A 21,928-nucleotide genomic window follows, 5' to 3' on the forward strand; every position below is an offset into this window, starting at 1 on the left:
GTTAATGAATGCAAATGATATTCCCAGTGCTGAATGTCAGGAAACACACCCCTCGCTGATTTGGGGGGGGGGGAGGAGGGGGAGAGAGAGGGAACAATCACATCATGCGTTAATGTTGACATGAAGCACCATTTGCCTGTTCTCCAATATTTTCCACTCCAGTAGCCACATCCGCTCGACACAATCCACAGCGGAAAATCCCAACCTACTTTCTCTGGAATTTGTTTTGTAACTAAATAGAATGGATCCAAACACCTGAGGCATCGGTAAATTCCTTCCCCCTTTCATGAACATTTCTTAAAATTAATGGATTAGGCAAGACAGGAAATTCTTGAAAAACTGAATTGTTTGAAATAATTGCAAACGTGACAGAATATCACATCGACAGGTGCAAGGGAGAAACGAGAGGTCAGAGTTCAAAACATTTACAGTTATCCGGATGAAAAATAATAAAATCACATGTTTCTCATAAATCAAATTTTAACTATGGTAAAAACGTCCTAAATCGACACCTTTGTAAGGGGTTTAAAACAGTCACGGAGTCCAAAACGTGTTGATTGGCCAAATATACAAATATTTCAAAAGTTCATAATTGAAGTGACGTAATGATCCTCTTTAACCTCTGACAGCAACTCTGAGAGACAGGGGCGATTCGCCCATCGAGCTGCGCTCATTTCTTTGTGCAGCAGGCCGTAAGATTCAAGCGGTGTTCGATTAGCATGATCCGCGGGTGGCGCCCAAGCCTGAGCGCGCCTCCCAGTTCCGGATTTCCAGCGCTGTCAGCTCCGCGTCAGACATAGGCGCGGAGCTGCATTATATATGCAGGACCAAATTTAAATATAATTAGCTGGCCGGGGACTGAAATCTTCAGGCCTATTATCATCTCTCTCCACCCCACCAGGGGTATTTCACTCCAGCGGGGTTTACAGCAGCTCCCCACTTGTGGGGAGCTGGTAGCCTGACGCCACTGGAGTGAAGGGGGTGGTTATTGAGGCCCCCCAGAGGGTTGGGTGAAGGGGGTTGCCCCCTTGGCATTGGCACCTTGCCAGAGCCAACCTGGGCCCCTTGGCACAGCCCACCGGGCAAAGTGCCAATGCCCAGGGGACATGAGGCAGTGCCAAGGAGGCAAGGCCTGATGAGGGCAATTGTGGTGGGGGGGCACTCTCGCTGCCACTCTGCAGTTGGGATCGGTAGGGGAGGGAGGCCAATGATCAGGGTTGGCCATTGAGATGGGGGAGGGCAGGGTGCGAGAACAAGGCTGGAGACCAGTGATCAGACCTTGGGGGAGGGTTGGGGTTGAGAGTGCCAGCATTGTGGGGATCGTGGTGCTGGCCAGCTATCGGGAAGCCGGCAGACAGGGGCCCCATGCGCCCATCTCGGCGCTGACAGATCGGCACATGCGCAGTGGCCCACTCAGTGCGATACTGCCGACCTCTCCAGCAGGGATAGACCCCGCCCACAGATTTTTAGAGGGATTCACATTCACAGTGCTCAGTGTGTGGGAGATTCATTTTGAAATTCCCAAAGAAGACCAGCAGGATTTATTCCAGTTTCCACGCAAATTTGACACAGAATTCTTTTGGGAGAATCCCACCCAGGATGTTTCAACACAAATTGCAATATTACATTTCGGACCCAAAGTCTGCTTCACCCTTGACCCAAATCAAATTTCACTGAATCAATGGCATCGGTATAGGTGATGTGGGTTGTAAAGAACATCATAATTTTTTGTTTTGGTATAAATGTAATATTGTTTTGTAAATTAGACGATGTTATTTATCCTCAGGTTTCTCTGCTTCCATTCGATGGCACATTTAGAACCTTCACCTTAGTGCTTCTTAAAGTTGGGGTACCTCACCTCACAAAGTGACATTCTCCATTACTAAAAGTAGCTCAATCCATCAGAACAATTAGTCTGAGAAGTCTTTCTCTTCATTATAACATCATTAGCAAAGCCTGGGAAGACTCTAATTTTTTAAAATGTTTTTAGAATGTCTGGACTGCTGTCTGGACCAGCATAATTGCCCATCCCTCGTTGCCTTTGAGAAGGAGGTGGTGAGCTGCCTTCTTGAACTGCTGCAGTCCATTCAATGTAGGAACACCCATCATGCTGTTAGGAAGGGAGTTCCAGAATTTTGACCCATCAACAGTGAAGAAACAGTGATATGTCCAAGGCAGGCTGGTGTGTGGCTTGGAGAACTTGCAGGTGGTGGATGTTTGCACATGTCTGCTGCCCCTGTCCTTCTAGGGGGTAGAGGTCACAGGTTTGGACGGTGGTGTTAAAGGAGGCTTGATGAGTTATTGCAGTGCATCTTGTACATGGTACAAACGACTGCCACTGTGGATTAGTCATGGAGGCAATGAATGTCTAAGATGGTGTTCCAATCAGATGGGCTGCTGTGTCCTGGACGATGTCCAGCTGCTAGGAACATAGGAGCAGGTACAGGCCATTCAGCCCATTGAGCCAGTTCTACCATTTAATACGATCATGGCTGACCACCCACTTCAATGCCTTTTTCGTCATACTATCCCCATATCGCTTTATATCATTGGTATTTAGAAATCTGTCAATCTCTGCTTTAAACACACTTGATCGGGGCAATTTTGAGCCCACGCTCACCATCCGCGGGAATGGTGGCTGGGCCTCAAAATCCGGCGAAACCCAGAAGTTGGGAATCTCGCCGGTGAGAATGTGATTTCCGAGTAATCAGGCTGTGGTTGTGAACCTGATTACTCTAGTTTTGCTCAGGCTCCTTGAGGTCACACTGGGTCAACTGCTGCCTTGACGTCAAGGACAGTCACTCTCACCCCACCTCAAGCTGAGCTCCTTCGCCCATGTTTGGACCCCAAGGCTGTAATGAGGTCAGGAGCTGTGTGGTCCTGGCGGAACCCAAGCTGAGCATCGATGAGCAGATTATTGCTGAGTAAGTGCCACTTGATATCACTGTTAATGACACCTTCCATCACTTTACTGATGATCAAGAGTAGATGGGGCAGTAATTGACCAGCTTGGATTTGTCCTTGCAGACAGAGTGCAATCTACTAAACACCCAACAAAGAATACAGAATGAAAAATGAAATGCGAGTAATTTAGTTTCCAAATCGATTGAAGAACCATATAATCATTTGCTGACGTGACATAATTGCCACGTGCAGACCTGCCACTTGACGAATGGTGACTCACCCTTTGTACCACAAAATATAGAGTTATTTAGCATGACAGTACAAAAGCTTTTCTTCAGCATTTGTTTGGAATCAATTCCAATGCACCGATTGCAAACTCTGCTGTGGTAAAAGACACTCCCCGTCACCTTTCCAATCTGTTGGCCTCTGCATCGTCCATGTTCTGTAAAGATTGAATCAGACAACAAAGGAGGAGGTAATTCAACCAATGATGCCTGTGCCAGCTCTTTAGTTCTGCTGTTCTGTTCTCCCTCTAAAGCCTTGCAATTTTTCCATGTCTTTATCCAACTTTTGTTTGAAAGTTACCATTGAATCCGTTGCCACCATCCATTCAGGCGGTGCAATCCACAGCAGAACAATTTGCTGCAGAGAAGTGTTTACAGAGAAACGGTTTATAGATTAAAACTGAAAATATTACAAGGGAACAAATATGAGATCCAAAAAAATCTCACCATGTTCCTGTGAACTCTTAACAATTATTTGATGGTATTGTGCTTGTTGAGCCAGGCACAGAATGAATTTTGTCTCCATTCCTGAATATACTAGTGCCTGAAAATCCCAGTTGTCCTATACTTGACCTGTATTTCAGGAATGTGTTCCTTGCCCTTCAGCGCTATTTATTAGTTAACGCAGGAGATTGTAGTCACACCCAGAACCGCACTGTAGCTTCTTCCAGAAGTTCACTGTCTTCGTCCACTTCCTGAATTTCTACTGAATCTTTTTGTTTGACCTATCGGAGACCAAAAAGACAAGACCAGTAAGAAGCAATTCTTGACAAGCATGTTGCAAGGAATTCATAGGCTAAGCTCATCACAATAATTAGGGTAAGATGTAGAACAGAGGATAATTACATTTCTGAAAGGGTTTCCCACTTTCTCCAATATTATATTTGCTTTATATTATATAGCAGAAAATGAATTAAATCGCAATACCAATCGAGTTTGTATATAGCGTAATGTGCCAAAACGTAACTTGAAATCTTATTTCGTTTAGTGGAACTTACTCTCGCCTACCCAGCCATGTCGGATGTGAAGGTTTACTTTCTTTAAGATCAGTGACACTCCTTTTTGAGGTTAAGGGGTTTCCTGGAATGATTGAACAAACTGACTTTATTTGAATATTTCTGACACTGCACTTGGGGGATTGCCAGAGCCTGGAGATAGAATATTTCCAGAGAAGTTGTTTTTAGGATACTGCAGTAATGTGCTATGTAAAGGGGACAGTGAGTCAATTTGTGCTCTGCTTGGTGCCTGATTACTTTCCGAATTTGAAGACAGCTTTTAGCTTATTTATATGTGGTCACTTTATTTCCATGTGATTTACAATAACAGGCAAGAAATGTTATTGTTTAAAAATAATAAAATATTTATTTAAAACCAGAGCACCCTCAATGTAGATAATCAGTCCATTGCCTCTGCAAAGCACTGGGACAGGAATGACAGAGGGAGCTTTCTCTTCTGACTATAGATTGTGTAGATGTTTTGAATTATTGTGAGTGTTATAAATGATTACAATTCACACATTAACATCATGCACCTGAAATTACCTTTCCAAAGAAAGGAACTTTTTAAATTGTACCAAAATCTTTTACAAGGGTGGCTTGGTGGCACAGTGGTTAGCACTGCTGCCTCACAGCGCCAGGGACCCAGGTTCGATTCTGGCCTTGGGTGACTGTCTGTGTGGAGTCTGCATGTTCTCCCTGTGTTTCCTCCGGGTGCTCCAGTTTCCTCCCACAGTCCAAAGATGTGCGGGTTAAGATGATTGGCCATGCTAAATTGCCCCTTAGTGTCAGAAGAATTAGTAGGGTTAATATGTGGGGTTATGGGGATGTGGATTGGGTGGGATTGCCATTGGTTCAGACTCGATGGGCCGAATGGCCTCCTTCTGCACTGTAGGGATTCTATGATAAAGTAACTGTTTTAATTTTCATACTTAAAATACCTTTAGGAGAAATTAATTTTTGCTTCTTCTAAACTCCAGGCAGTATCAGCCTAAACTGCCCAATCTCTCTTCGTAAGACAAACCCTCACCTCTGGAATCAATCTAATGAACCTCCTCTGAACTGCCTCTAATGCAACAACATCCCTCCTCAAATAAGAGGACCAAAACTGTACACGATATTCTAAGTTTGGTCTCATAAATGCTTTGTACAGTAGCAGCAACACTTCAGTACTTTAACATTCTATTCCTTTAGCAATAAATACCAAGATTCCAGGTGCCTTCTTTATTACCTGGTGTACCTGCATACTAGCTTTCAGTAATTCATGCACAAGGACACCCAGGTCTCTCTGCACCAAAGCAATCTGAAGTTTCTCTCCATTTAGGTAATAATTTGCCTTTGTATTTTTCCTACCAAATGGATAACCTCACACGTATCCATGCTCAACTCCATCTGCCAAATTCTGTCCCATTCATTTAATCTACCCATTTGCATTTGTAAATTTCTTATTTCATTATCGCAACTTACTATCCCACTTATTTTAGTGTCATCTCCAAATTTGGCAATGGTACCTTCCTGTCCCTACATCCAAGTATATTAGAGAGAAGGCGTTTTATCTCTGTTGACTATTGGTAAAACTCCAAGTAGGAGGTGTCAGTGAAAAGGTCAGACGCAAAACAATAAATCCATCTGAAGATGGAGGATGGTGCTGTCTTGTTTAATTTGAACACAGAAACATAGAAAATAGGTGGAGTAATAGGGTATTCGGCTCTTCGAGCCTGCACCGCCATTCAATATCATGGCTGATCATGCACTTTCAGTATCCCACTCCTGCTTTCTCGCCATACCTCTTGATCCATTTAGCCACAAGGACCATGTTCAGCTCCCTCTTGAACATATCAAACAAACTGGCCCAACAGCTTTCTATGGTAGAGAATTCCACAGGTTCACAACTCTCTGAGTGAAGAAGTTCTTCCCCATCTCAGTCCTGAATGGCTTCCCCTTAGTCTTAGACTGTGAGCCCTAGTTCTGGACCTCCCCAACATCGGGAACATTCTTCCCACATCTAGCCTGTCCAGTCCCATCAGGATTTTATATGTTTGTATGATGTCCCCTCTCATTCTTCTAAATTCCAGTGAATACAGCCCAGTCGATCCAGTCTCTCTTCATGTTAATCCTGTCATTCCAGGAATCAGGCTGGTGAACCTTCGCTGGACTCCCTCAATAGCAAGAATGTTCTTCCACAGACTAGGAGACCAAAACTGCACACAATACTAAAGGTGTGACCTCACCAAGGCCCTGTATAACTGCAGCAAGACATCCTTACTCTGATACTCAAATCCTCTTGCTATGAAGGCCAGCACGCCATTAGCTTTCCTCACCGCTTGCTGTACCTGCAAGCCAGCCTTCAGCGACTGTTCTACCATGACACCCAGGTCATGTTGCACTGCCCCTTTTCCTAAACTGCCACCATTCAAAATAATCTTCCTTCCTGTTTTTGCCACCAAAGTGGATAACCTTACAACTGCTGGAAAATGATCACCAATGCGTCCACTATTTCTAGGGCCATTTCCTTAAGCACTCTGGGATGCAGAGCATCAGGCCCTGGAGACTTATTGGGCTTTAGTCCCAGCAAATTCTCCAATACAATTTCCTGACTAATAAGGATTTCCTTCAGTTCCTCCTTCATACTACACCCTCTGTCCCCTAGTATTTCCTGAAAGTAATTTGTATCCGCCTTAGTGAAGACAGATCCAAAGTATTTGTTCAGCTGGTCCGCCATCTCTTTGTCGCCCATTATGAATTCACCTGATTCTAACTGTAAGGGACCTACATTTGTCTTCACCAGTCTTTTTCTCTTCACATATCTATAGAAGCTTCTGCAGTCAGTTTTTTATGTTTTCTGCAAGCCTACTCTCGTATTCTATTTTCTCCTTCTGAATTAAACCCTTTGTTCTCCTCTGATGGATTTTAAATTTCTCCCAGTCCTCAGGTTTGCTGCTTTTTCTGGCCAATTCACACGCCTCTTCTTTGGCTGTTTCAAATTTGATAAGTAATTAACATATACCTATGTAGGTATAAGAGTTATCTCTATCTACTCACAACTATTGAATATGGTTACATCATGCATAAGATACAAATCTTAAACACGAATCACTACCATTGCACATTTGCTTACTTATAATATCCAATTAGCATGAAGACTTAATCATCTTAGCTGACCTAATTCATTATTGTTACAAGTTTTCTTTGACATCCCAGCTTCTGTCTGGATGTATTGGTACCAATTTCCCCTCCCATGTCCTGATGTTTGATTTAATGAATTCTCTCAGACTAAGGGCTTTTGTTAGGTAAGCAAACCTATATTCTATGGTTTCCTCCCTTGTTATAGGCCTTGGCGCTTACCCGGGTTGACTTTTAAACACTAAACAATTTTATATTAATTCGCCCCCAGATGGTGCTGATCTAACCAAATTGAAACACTTTGTCCTACAACAGAGTTCAAAAACTCCAAAACTACATTAAGAAGTGCTAACCCACTAACAGTCACAGAACCGTCAACATCAGCGAAGGAGTTAGGATTTACAGCAATTGGAATATTTAAATATGCACAGCTGCTTTTCAAACAAGGGAGGCTCGTTGCAAATGAGTGAGACGGGAAGGTCTGACTGCTTGATTCTCCTACCTCTTTCCTGTCATGTTTGAGTCGTTGCTTCTTGCCTCCCAGTAAGTTCATCGTGACTAAGAAACATCGGATAGATAGGAAAGCCTCCACACCAGAAAGTATCAGACATGGAATCCACATCGCGAGTGTGGTATCCTGGGAGACAAATGTATTAAATTAAAGGTTGTCCCCTGTGGAAGAAAGATTAATACCCTAGCTAAATCACAGCTGCAAAATGAGACATTGAGAGGTTGCAGTTGTGTGAATTACAATTAACTGTGTAAATGGCACTAATTTTACTCTGTTTACATATTTTCCTCTTAGGGCCACACCAACACGTGTCTTCCAGCATGTTCCACAGAAGGAAAAACTGAATCCCAAGTTAGCTAGATGATAGTTTTAGTCCTCCCTGCACCCTGCCCTCACAGGACAGGAAGACCATATTTCTTTGCTGAGCTCAGTTCAAGTTTACACTGTGTGATGGTACTGTGCCTTTAAGAAATGTACTACAATCCTGTTTCTCTGCAGGATGTTTCAAACAGGCCCTAGCATTTTATTGGTGCCGTGTAGTCAGTAACTGGTATCTTTTACTGACTGAGCCAACTTCTCCCAGAATGCTCATCTGTCGCCTCTGTTGGATGCTCTTCCTGGTTATCACGGGAGGGGTTCTTCCCCTACCCACAGTTCAGTCGAGGTGACTGAGTCGACTTCTCCCACACATCGCTCATTTTCAAATAACGGTCTAATTTCCTTTTGAATGCCTTTATTGAATTTGCCTCCATCACACTTTCAGATAGTGCAATCCAGACCTTAACCACTCACTGTGTTGAAAAGTGTTTCCTCATATCGCTTTTGATTCTTCTGCCAATCATTTTAAACCTGTGCCCTCTTGTTCTTGATCATTTCATGAATGGGAACAGTTTCTCCCTATCAATTCTGTCCATACTCCTCATGATTTTGAATACCTTGATCAGATCTCCCGCTCAGCCTTCTCTTCTCCAAGAAATGTGCTTCAATCCTGTTTCTCTGCAGGATGTTTAACACAGGCCAAAGCATTTTATTGGCGCTGTGTAATCAGTAATTGGTATCTTTTATTGACTGAGCCAACTTCTCCCAGAATGCTCCTCTGCCACCTCTGTTGGGTGCTCTTCCTGTTTACCAATCTATCTTCAAAGTTGAATTTCCTCTTCGCTGGAACTATTCTTGCGAATCTTTTCTGCACTCTCAGCCTCCCTATAGTGAGGCACCCAGACCTGGACACAGTGTTCCAGTTGAGGATGAACCACTTCCTGATGTGGGTTGCCCCCGCAACCGATCTGGCCTTTGAACGAGGTATTTCCTGCTCAGCGCACCCCCTGCCGGGGCCCACAAGCAAACCAGAAAGGGTTTCCTGTATTGTGAGACGCCTCCCCCCACTTGGACTTTAATTACCCACTTACCGAGGTCAAAGGGCAGGCTGGGAAGGCCATCTCTGAGCTTTCCCACTCTGGAATTAATCGGGGAAGAGGTGCGAAGATGGTAAGGTTCCTACCAGCACCCTCCCACCTGATTAAAAGCCCCCCCACCCCATAATGAAATGCACCTGGGGACATTAAATTATGTCCCATTTGTTAGCACCACCTCGCTGTTTTGGCTTCGAGCTGGAAGCAGAATGGGACTTACAGCAAGGTATTTTACAGTAAATAAACTCTATTTTACTCAGCAGACTGTATTTTAAACAGTGTACCGCAGCAAATTGTTTTTTTTAAGAAACTATTGTAAGGAAGTCTCTACAAACCAGAAATAGAAACTATTTGACCCAATAGCAGCCTGGTGGTTTCTCCAGTAAACTGCACTGAAAGGAGGATAGTTGCATAAAATAAACCGAAATGTGTAAAATCAATCCTCGTCATGGTCTTTAGATCAAAGTTCCCTTTCAAATTTAGTTGTTGTAAGTGGGTCCTTGGTAAGTAGGTAATTAAAGTCCAAGTGGGGGGAGGCGTCTCACAATACAGGAAACCCTTTCTGGTTTGCTTGTGGGCCCCGGCAGGGGGTGGGCTGAGCAGGAAATACCTCGTTCAAAGGCCAGATCGGTTGCGGGGGCAACCCACATCAGGAAGTGGTTCATCCTCAAATGGAGTTTTCTAATCATCTCCATTTTGGCTAGGTGGTGACGCTATATACAACAGCATGGCACATGGTGTTCAAGTTCTTGGGAAGTTTTACTCCATTAAATGGGCGGCACAGTGGTTAGCACTGCTGTCTCACGGCGCCAGGGACCCAGGTTCGATTCCCGGCTTGGGTCACTGTTTGTACGGAGTCTGCACGTTCTCCCCGTGTCTGTGTGGGTTTCCTCCGGGTGCTCCGTTTTCCTCCCACAGTCCAAAAGACACGCTGGTTAGGTGCATTGGCCATGCTAAATTCTCCCTCAGTGTAACCCGAACAGGCGCCAGAGTGTGGCGACTAGGGGATTTTCACAGTAACTTCATTGCAGTGTTAATGAAAACCTACTTGTAACATGAATAAATAAAATACAATATAAATGGAAGCTGTTGTTGTGTATGGTGTTGAACAGCTTACTGAAACTCGGCATTCAAGTTCACACCTAAAGAATTGTCGCCTTTTAGTGAAAATCAATTTTGCTGACACTCGGGCACTTTCAGCCTTTCGAAAATGGAGGCAGATGGAGAAAATATGGAAGAAAGGGAAAATCAAAACAATAAAAGGAATCACTGATGTCAGCATTGAACAATAAAAGGTTGCTGCATTGTCGGATCCTCTCACGGTATTCAGGCAGCCTGAACTGAAATAAATTGCCTACATTGTTGTCATTAATTGATTCTCAGTGAAGTAAGCAGGAGATGGAGATCAAACAACATAGAGGCACAAACATGATGTGCGAGACAGGGGGAGAATCGAGCTCGTCAGGGTACAACAGAACAGCACATTACAGCCAGCAGTCAGATAGATTAATTACACAGCGGCAATAAAGGTAAGATACCGAGCAGGCTTAGAGACGTTTTCACCAAACAAAACTGTCTCATTTGTTCCCATTCAACACTGACAAATGTGTCGGAGCCTTTCCTTTTGTGTTCCTCGGTTTCTTTGCCAATTATTTTCTTTAACATCTCTGCTCCACCCCCCCCCCCCCCCCCCCCCCCCCACTCCATCCGCCAGGGAAATGCAATTCTCTGCGTGTGTCAGTGGTCACTTTATGCAGGTTAACATCACCCTCTGGTCAGTTGAGACAGGCAAATTTGACTAATGGAGGTCACAAAATGAATCCAATTGCTGCACAAACAACAGCTTGTATTTATATGGCGCCTTTCGGCATTGTTAGCCGTCCCGCGATTCGAGGCTGGCACCTACTCAGGGTTGTGAGTTTCTGCTATGGGTTTTCATTCGACTGAACAGGCCAATTCCCAACTCCCAGATCTTTGGGCACACAAGGCAGCTCACCCCATGAGGTACTGGCATCCAGGGTACAGGATTTGCTTCCTGTGCCTTCCTTCTCTGCTACCACACTGCTTCATTATTAAGGCATTGTGACCCAAAGCAAGGTGTAGATTGATGAACAGTTAGTTACCACTTGGAACAATTGGAGCAAGTTTGCTCCTCATCATTAATTCCAATGCTGCCATGCTTCAGGCACAGCTCCAGAATATCTTGGAGACTTTTTCTTTGTCCCTTCCATGGAATAGAAGCATTTGTGCATTGAGAAAGCAGAACTTGGGTGAGCGAGACACATTTCAGCCATTGATTTTACAGGAGTTTTACCTGAAAGGTTGTGGAGCTGGCTTCTAGAAGGACACCAACATTTGTACAACAGTGCTCCAATTGAATTCAGAGGATACAGCAGAGCTATTGCTGCTGAATAATTTCTGGCACTCTTGTGTATCATTGATGCACAGTCCCAGTCTCACTCAGTACAGGATAGGGTAACAATAACTGCTCTATACAAGGACTTTTGTTGATTTTTTTTAATACATTCGTGGGACATGGGCATCACTGGCCGGTCAGCATTTATTGCCCACCCCTATTGCCCTTGAACTGCGTGGCTTGCTAGGCCACTTCAGAGGGCAACTGAGAGTCAACCACATTGCTGTGGCTCTGGAGTCACATGTAGGCCAGACCAGGTAAGGACGGCAGATTTCCCTCCCTGAAGGACATTAGTTAACCTGATGGGTTTTTACGACAATCGACAACGGTTTCATGGTCATCAGTAGATTCTTAAATCCAGATATTGAATTCAGATTCCACAAACCCAGATCCCCAGAACATTAGCTGAGTTTCTGGATTAATAGTCAAGCGATAATACCACTAGGCCATCGCCTCCCCCTCAAAGGTCTTTGCTGTCAAACACTTCTTGGTGTAGTTGGCAAAAGGTGGATGTGGTACAGTTGATCCAATGCCAGTCTCCTCATCATTGGAGGCCTTTTGAGGGAGGTAGCTGCCAAGGTATGGATAGTGCTTAACATCTTTCAGAGTCTCTCCTTCAACATGTATGGAAGGTGGAAATATTTGGCGGAGCAGGTGTGGATTGATATGAGCTTTGTTTTGGCAACATTTAAGGGCAGGCCTAATTTCCTGTGTACAGAATTTGAGAGATTGAGAGTGGGCTTGCAAATTTGGTGTGGAACAACAATGACACTCAATCCACTTCAGTCCAATTGTTACCTGGTAAACTGCTGTTACACAATGTTGCATCAATACAAATACAATATGACCATGTTTCATGATGTTTCACATTGGTTCATAAGATATAGGAGCAGAATTAGGCCATTCAGTCCATTGAGCCTGCCCTGCCATTCGATCATGGCTGATATGCGCCTCATCCCCATTTTCCTGCCTTCCCCCATAACCCTTCAACCCATTACCAATTAAAAATCTGTCTAACTCCTCCTCAAATTTACTCACTGTCCCAGCATCCACCGCACTTTGGGGTAGCGAATTCCACAGATTCACAAATCTTTGGGAGAAGTAGTTTCTCCTCAACTCTGTTTTAAATTTGCTACCCCTTATCCTAAGACTATGACCTCTCGTCCCAGAATGCCCCACCAGTGGAAGCATCTGCTCCACATCTACTTTATCCATATCTTTTGATTACCTCAATTTGATCTCCCCTCATTCTTCTAAATTCCAGAGAGTATCAGCCTAAACTGTTCAATCTCTCTTCGTACGACAAAGCCCTCATCTCTGGAATCAATCTAGTGAACCTCCTCTGAACTGCCTCCAATACCACTACATCTTTCCTCTAATAAGGGAACCAAAACTGTGCACAATACTCCAGGTGCGGCCTCACCAATGCCTTGTACAACAATACTTCCTTACCTTTTTTTCTATTCCTTTAGCTATAAATGGCAACATTCTATTTGCTTTCTTTATTATCGGCTGTACCTGCGTGCTAGTTTTCTGTGACTCATGAACGAGGACACCCAGATCCCTCTGCACCGGAGCACCCCGAAGTCTGTCCCCATTTAGATAATAAGTCACCTTTCCATTTTTGCAACCAAAATGCATGACCTCACACTTGTATGATTGATTATGTGATTCATAATCATTTTAATTTGAAATTATTTAATCCAAATGATCTGTTCAGTTGAATTGAAAGTGCAAACTCGCTGCCTGTGAAGAATGAATTCAGCATAGATCAAAACATGCCCCATACTGTTTTATTACAGTTGTAAAATTCATATTACTGGATAATTCTCATGTTTTGAGCATTTTATTTTGCATTACCAGGAATAAATTGTAAACGGGTTCACATCTTATAGAAATTTGACCACACATCAATTAGCAAATACACAGCAGCCATTGTTAGCATGTGTACTTCCAACTTACGTAGATTCTGGTCGGGTCAAAAGGACATTCATTTGTTACTTGTATAACATCCTTAGTGGAGCTGAGATGACAAAGTGTGAGCAAAGTTCTTCCACCATTTGCAATGGTCATCACCACAGAGATTCCCAGAATGAGCATACAGGCCGTGGAGATGAGGGAATTGAGCATACTACTTACGAACACAATGTATTGCTACACAGGTAAACAAAAAAAACATTTGTTAAACTTTTTTCTTATTGTGGTATACAGGAACGAGTTCACAAGCAAAAAAAAACTTTCACTTTTCTTCTTGAATCATCCTCATTCATGTTTACAAATCCCTCTGCAGCCAAAAATGGCAATCTTACCTCCACAGGTCTTATATCCCAGCTTTCATAGACTGTATTCCTGACTCTAGTCATCTTATTACCCAGCCCTTGTCTTCTAACAGAAGAGCATCAATGCACAACCTTCACTCCAAAATTCTCATCAACCTCCAGTAGCTTGCTACTTTTGGTAACTTCAACACTATATTCTGCACCCTCTCCTTCCCCTCTCCCCCATGTACTCTATCAATGGTATGTTTTGTCTGTAACTGCTCACAAGAAACAATACTTTTCACTGTATCCCAATACATGTGACAATAATAAATCAAAACTTTTCTTTCTACCTCAAATAAAAATCTCCAAACTCTCTGCTCATCCCTTACCCTCATTTAATTTTTCTTGTCTGTTCAATGTCCAACTCTCCCTTGCGAAGTGTTATTTCCACTTTATCGAAGATGCTGCCTCAGTGTTAACTATTGTGAAGGTGATATTAATCCAGTACTAAATAAGATGCATAAAATTAATGAATTCTACTCACCAATACTGTACGAGGCATGTTCCCCGATAACACAATCACTACAATGCCAGTGCAAATCGTCTGAAATACAGATTTAGAAGTGAGTTTATAGTCATCTAGTAGAATCTTGTGAGCGCAGCATTCAACAGTTTCATGTTTTGCAGAGAAGGCGGCACATGTACAAGGTACAATAATTGTGGAATGTAATCCAATGAGAGATACAATCCATTGAATCACATCGAATCCATACCCTGGAGTTTTGGAGCAATTGTCTTGGATGGGGAAGGGGAGCATCAAGGAAAAATTCAGGAGTAATTTCTGAGGAGATTTCACACTGCAGTTATTTGCCACTTTCAGAGATTTGATTTTAGTCACAAAGATTAAAAATCTCAACCCCAACTCACCCACTTCTGGTTTTAACTGAGTCGAGGCAGGAGGCTGATGAAGCTGCATGCCTCACATACAACCAGTCTTCCAACATTAAGCCTGGCCAACTCCAGGCCTTAGGAAACCTGACATCTGAAATGAGTCACGCTGGTGCCAATATGAGTGGTTCTGTATTCATAAACCAACATTCACTGCATATTATTCTCTTTAAATAGTACATTCAAGAGATATTTTGTGGGATTCAATTCTGTGTGGAAACTCATTAAATGAGAGCATATTTGCACACTGAGAATTGAACCCCACAAAATATCTCTTGAATGTACTATTTAAAGAGAATAATATGCAGTGAATGTAGCATTATTTACCTCCCCAAGTATAATATTTGCAGCTTAGCACCTATAAATTTGAAGACAACTTGAGGTAGTCCAAAATGTTTTCTGGTATCTGTTTGAGGCTGCAGGTTATGCAACGAGATTGTAAAGCAAATCAGGACACAGAGAAAAATAAAGATTAGATCAGTTGGTCCATATAATGTCAGTGCTGGAGTTACGTTCTGATTGCATTTTCTATCATCAAATTTGAAATAAAACCATTGTTTCTTTCTGATGAGCTTGAAACTCATGAATCAATGAAAACCTCCCAGTGATGACTAAACATACTTCTTCAAGCTTGAATAAAACACAGCTTGGTGTTTCGAAAGCTATATTAATAAGTTAATAAGTACCAGTATTCCTGAGATTGCGGACATAATGTTGGTTACAGAATATTCAACAGAAATGCCATCTCCTGGCAATGTGACATGTCGCAAGACTGTGCCGTGGGTAATCGCTCCCAGAATGAAGTTTAAATGTCCAGTTATAATCAAGGCGATTCCTACTTTCATCAGCTGCTTTCTATCCAACAGATTATCTGCAAGACAGGGAAATGAAAATACTTGTGAATGTTAAACAACAGTCTGAACAATGGGCTTCCCTTGCTTTGGAAAAGCAATAGGGGAAGCCAAAAGACCATTCTTGTTTATGTTCATAAATGGTCTTCTTCTATCACACACTGCTGATCCACCTTCCTCCATTATATAGCTAAATAAAGAAAATTGCATGTTATTTCATCAGAAGGCAAGCTGGGGAGTAGTGCTGAAGTTTAATTTCATCAACTGCCTAACCTTGGCTGCCAAACTGAAAAATAATGTTTTCCTGTGCAGCCACTTGCAACTGCGTGAATTTTGTTTGCCATGTGTAGAGACAAAACTGCCTCACAGCGTCAGGGACCCAGGTTCGATTCTCGGCTCGGGTCACTGTCTGTGCGGAGTCCGCACATTCTCCCAGTGTCTGCGTGGGTTTCCTCCGGGTGCTCCGGTTTCCTCCCACAGTCCGCTGGTTAGGTGCATTGGCCATGCTAAATTCTGCCTCAGTGTACCCAAACAGGCACCGGAGTGTGGCCACTTGGGGATTTTCACAGTAACTTCATTGCAGTGTTAATGTAAACCTACTTGTGACACTAATAAATAAACTTTAAACTCTCCTGGCGAGCGGGGGCACAGGGGAATAATTTTGATTGAAAAATGATTTTTTGAGAGGTGATTATTGTTTAAACCTATCTATGTAGGATCATAAGGTGACTACAGATGAGGAAGACCATTTATCTTATTATCCTTCATTCATCCAAAGAGGAACACACAGACAATTGCCATCTCCTCTACATTGGGGAGACTAAATGCAGACTGGGCGATCGCTTTGCAGAATACCTTTGCCCAGGGTGACCCCAAGCTTCCAGTCACTTGCCATTTTAACTCAGCGCCTTGCTCTCATGCCCAAATATTTGTCCTTGGCCTGTTACAGTGAGCACAGTGCAAGCTGGAGAAACAATACCTCATCTTCTGATTAGGCATGTTACTGCCCTCAGGATTCAACGCTGAGTTCAACAACTTTAGACTGTGACATTTCCCCTCTATCTTAAATCCCTTTACTAAAAAATAACCCACACATGTATTTCCCCCAATGCCACACTAGGCCATCTGTCCCTTGTTTTTAAGGTTGATTTGATTTATTGTTACATGTATCAGTATACAGTGAAAAGTATTGTTTCTTGCACACTGTACAGACAAAGCATACATAGAGAAGGGAAGGAGAGTGTGCAGAATGTGTTACAGTACTAGCTAGGATGTAGAGAAAGATCAACTTAATGCAAGGTAGGTTATTCAAAAGTCTGATGGCAGCATGGAAAAAGATGTTTTTGAGTCGGTTGGTACATGATCTCAGACTTTTGTATCTTTTTTCCGACAGAAGAAGGTGGAAGATTGTATGTCTGGGGTGCATAGGGTCCTTGATTATGCTGGCTGCCTCTCTGAGGCAGCGGAAAGTGTAAACAGTGTCAATGGATGGGAGGCTGATTTGAGTGATGGTTGCTACATGTTGTTGCAATCTCTGATAGCTACAGTTTAATGTCTAACACATTTCTCCCTCACTTTAGTTCTGATGAAGAGTCAACTGGACTTGAAACCCAACATCTGTCTTCTCTCTCTACAGATGCTGAGCTTTTCCAGCATTCTCTGTCTGGTTATATGGAGAATGCTGGCCCAGCCAGCAAAACACATATCCTATGAAATAATTTTTTTAAAAACTCCAATCATGCCATCCAACTTGCTCTTGTATGACTTGGATTTTTGCCTCTACTCTGAAATATTCTTGAAACTTCATTCCAAGGGGGTGATTATTCTGTGGGTGAGGCATTATTTTCCTGAACTAAGTCGTACATCTTTCCTTCACCAGTTTGAATCAAACAAATGTGCACAAAACATTGGTTTGGCCATTGTGAAGAGCACTGATTGCAGTTTGGGGGTATATTGAAGGGATGTTAAAGCCCTGGAGACTACACACTACAGATGGGGCAGCACGGTAGCACAGTGGTTAGCACTGCTGCTTCACAGTTCGATTCACAGCTTGGGCCACTGTCTGAGTGGAGTTTGCACGTTCTCCCTGCACGTTTCCTCCGGGTGCTCCGGTTTCCTCCTACATTCTGAAAGGCGTACTGGTTAGGTGCATTGACCCGAACAGGCGCTGGACTGTGGCGACTAGGGGAATTTCACAGAAACTTCATTGTAGTGTAAATGTAAGCCTTACTTGTGACTAATAAATAAACTTTATTAATCAGGATGGTTCCAGAGTTGGGAGGTTTTAATTATAAAAAGAGATTTGAGTTACTGGGACTATTTCCAGCAGAGTAGGTCTAATTCACTGAAGGATTTTAAAATGATCAGGAGGAAAAATGGACAGGGAGAAAGTCTATTTCCTTTGTTTTGTGGTCAGTGATGAGGGATCATCGATTTCAAATCCTCACAGTGAGGACAGGCGTTCAGAAAAAAATCTTCACCTGGCTTATGCTGGATGTGTTTTATTGCAGGTAGATCGATGGCTGACCTCTTGAGTATGCACCGAACTCACCTCTCACTCTCACTGTATGTGTGAAAATCTTGAACATAGAATAATCGAAAACCTACAGTACCCCTACAGTGCAGAAGGAGACCATTCGGCCTATCGAGCCTGCACCCAGACCCTATCCCCGTAACCCATGTATTTACCCTGCTAATCCCCCGACACTAAAGGGCAATTTCGCATGGCCAATCGTCCTAACCCGCCCAGCTTTGGAGTGTGGGAGAAAACCGGAGCACCCGGAGGAAACCCACACAGACACGGGGAGAACGTGCAAATGCCCCACAGACAGTTACCCAAAGCCAGAATTGAACCGGGTCCCTGCCGCTGTGGGGCAGCAGTGCTAACCACTGTGCCTCCGAAATGAATATACCCCACTGTATTCCTGATCTGCCACGTGGAATCAAATTTAAACCCTAAAAGAAAAGTTCGCATTTCTACAACTACCTTCATCACAGGGGAAAATGTGAAACTTCCTGCTGAACGCCGACTCTGCCTAATAATTCAACACACTGACCAATCAGAAAAGTGCAGACACACAAAATCCATGATTATTATAGATATTTATAATTGAAGTGAAAAGTATTGCGCATGATTCAGGCTCCTGCATCATTTTTTTTGCCTCTGGCTGCAATTCACAGCTACTTTCCTGTTGCCTTCCTGAGTTTGAAAGTGAAGGTAATTCTCAAGTAAGTACCACACCCATTATTGCATACCATTTACCCAGTAATCCTTGCAAAGCAGTTTGGCTTTTAAGTGTATCCATTTACAAATGCTCGCAATGAAATACTGTACATCCTCCATTCCTGCAGTCAAAACAGTGCAGCAAGCGCGCTGAGGTGACACACACTGACTAGTTCCCTTTGGAGGGGGGCATCTGATGCCTGACTTTGGAATTATTGTAATTGGTCTCTCTTCAGGTTAATGATGAGTCACCATTCATTTATTTTTCTCAGCCTGTTCTTTTTCTCTGTTTCTTCAGACAAGCCAGCTGGCTGACTGAGGCTCCTTGCCCAGCAGGCAAATCAAGAACCCAATAAACCTCACCTTCCTGCTAAGAGGCAGATTGAAAGGACAGAAAATATTGACATTTGAACTCTCAGCAGTTTGATTTGGGAAGCTTGGGTTCTCATCGAAAAACAGGTAATCTGACCGAGCAAGGTGAATAGAAATATTTGGTTTACCAATGTAGAAGCTTGCACACTAACTTGGTTTCTGAAATTTACAGTGGAACATCTTAATGCCTAATAAGACCCAGCTTTCATTGGTCCCCATCACATTATGGAGCCTTTGTTTGATCATGGCACAGTGGTTAGCACTGCTGCCTCACAGTGCCAGGGACCCGGGTTCGATTCCTGGCTTGGGTCACTGCCTGTGTGGAGTTTGCATGTTCTCCCCATGTCTGCGTGGGTTTCCTCTGGATGCTCCAGTTCCCTCCCACACGCCAAAGATGTGCAGGTTAGGTGAATTGGCCATGCTCCCTCAGTGTACCCGGACAGGCGACTAGGGGATTTTCACAGTAACTTCATTGCAGTGTTACTGTAAGCCTACTTGTGACTAACAAATAAATAAAACAAGTAATTATTCTCACGTTAAGCTTTAGGTAGATGGTTGGAAATTCATTTCAGTGAGTTAAAATCATTCTTCCTTATTTCTTTCCTGTCTTTTGGGGGACGATGGCCTAGTAGCTCAGGTGATTCTTTGTACACCTCTACTCTGCTCCTTCTCCTTGACAGAGCGGCAACTTAGATGGCAGTTTCCTCATTCTTTGTGACACATTGCCAAATGCCTTGAGATTACTTCCTTTCGTAAAGATGCCTTAAACAAGGTCAGTTATTACTGGTGCTATATTAACATTGCTAACTGTTTTTAAAAAAAACTTATTTTGATTTTACCTTATTCCTTATCAAAATGTCATGTAAATTTTATCAGTAATGCTAATCAGTGCATTTTCTGTGACCGTGCTGGTTACCTCACTGACCATATTGTACACTGGGAGATCGGGGTGCCTGAGCAATGGCGTGCTGCAGCCTGCTTTACCGGCAAGCTTAGGCTCCATACCCTTCTTACTGGCGAGAATCATAGCCCCCCTTTTTATTTTGCACTAAGTGCCATAATATTGCAACTCGCGGTTCGTGATAAAAAAACAGCACCATTCTCTCCCGATGTCTCGCTCTTCCAGCATTTAGAATTTTTTTCATTAGATCTTGCCCAATGAGACCATTCACATCAGAATGCATCACGGTGTCACAAAAAATGTCACTGCATTGCTTACATGGACATTTTGCAACATATGGCTGTCCTCCCTCCCAAGGGCTAATGATTAATTTGTGTTGTTGGCTGCCAAAGGTAGTTCTCTAATAACTAACTTCCAGTGTATACTTGTGGGGTGGGGTGGGGTGAGGGACACAACTCATCTTCCTATCATTTGAGATTATTGACATTTGGGATTGACATAAGCCAAAAGTTTTTAAACATTAACTCTCCTCTGTAAAAGAGAAAGAACAAGAAGGTTATCACTCTGACCTCGCTATCTTGTTAAACTATCCAACAATAAACACAAACCTCAGGGTCCAATAAAAATATAGCAACAATAACTTGTACGTTTTATGGAAAGAAAAGGCCGGTTCTGACTAGAACAGGGTGGGAGTGGGCTAGTGGATGGTCTCACTTGGCCAATCGGTTCAGTAATACCATTTAAACCAAAGGAGTTTGTTTTAATTTTGTGCGCTAAAGTGACAGCCTGATTTACACCTCTCCTGAGAAGGAAAACAGGTTGCCAATTCGCTATCACTTATTTTACAATTGCTACACTGTCATAGATACCACTGTATCTATCTGTGAAAATGTTAAATGGTTGACATTCTGTAATAGAACCATCTGGACAAGTGCTTTGTGTTGGAAGTATCCTTGCAACTCTACCACACAGAATACTATCAGTGCTGTTACGATTGGCAAAACAGCCTCACGGTATCTACTACATAGCTGAAATACTCACATCGAATCCAAATATAATGTGCGAGTTATGCAGCATTAGATTTCCAAAGGACAAATTGCTAAATGGGCAGGATTCTGGAGCCCTTATGGAGGCAGGAATGGAGTCAGGCAGGGTGGAATTTTCTGACTCCGACCCCATCACCATCCCGATCCCAACCATTTTCCCAGAAGCAGGGTCAGGTGTGAAAGTGCTATTCACCCGCAAGGGGCAGGTAGCTTGTTCACTCAATTAACAAGCCAATTAATGCTCTTAGTCACAGGAAGGCTGGAATTTCCCAGTGGGATCCGCACTCCCACCCCCTAACCCATGGTTGCCGCGTCTATCTTGCTGCAGCAGGAAGGAGGAAGCCATGTTGGCAGCTGCCACTGCCACGCAGGAGGGTGCAGGCAGCTCTACTGAGGGTCAGCAGCACAGAAGGGACTGGAAAACCATCATGTGGGAAGAATCCCTGAAGTGGCCTAAGGAAATCCTGGAAAAAAACAGGTTAAAAAAAAAAGAGACAAATAAACTTTACCAAGGCCCCAGAGCTCAAATGGCCCCACGCACAAGACTTTTCAGGTTCACTGAATTCAACTTTGAAAACTGCTTTCTCCACCGGACGGGCTCCTTAATGAGCTCCCTAAAGGAGTTTAACGGGCTTTCAGTTGGCAACCTGGTGTTTCCTGTTCCCTTTGAAAATTCCAAAC

At 43.3% G+C, this 21,928-nt stretch overlaps 1 protein-coding gene across 1 annotated transcript in view; it reads right to left on the reverse strand.

Moving 5' to 3' along the window:
- Window positions 1-796: 796 nt before the first annotated feature.
- Window positions 797-21,928, reverse strand: part of LOC144509286 (keratinocyte-associated protein 3-like) — a 38,065-nt gene continuing 16,933 nt past the window's right edge. Inside the window, exons 2-6 of the mRNA XM_078237912.1 lie at window positions 15,541-15,725; window positions 14,451-14,510; window positions 13,608-13,799; window positions 7,809-7,943; window positions 797-3,913 (exon numbers count right to left, since the gene is read on the reverse strand). Of these exons, the coding sequence (XP_078094038.1) occupies window positions 3,827-3,913; window positions 7,809-7,943; window positions 13,608-13,799; window positions 14,451-14,510; window positions 15,541-15,725 (659 nt within the window). The 3' untranslated portion in view covers window positions 797-3,826. The remainder of the gene's footprint in view (window positions 3,914-7,808; window positions 7,944-13,607; window positions 13,800-14,450; window positions 14,511-15,540; window positions 15,726-21,928) is intronic.

This window comes from Mustelus asterias, chromosome 21 (assembly GCF_964213995.1).
Source record: "Mustelus asterias chromosome 21, sMusAst1.hap1.1, whole genome shotgun sequence".
NCBI classification, from domain to species: domain Eukaryota; kingdom Metazoa; phylum Chordata; class Chondrichthyes; order Carcharhiniformes; family Triakidae; genus Mustelus; species Mustelus asterias.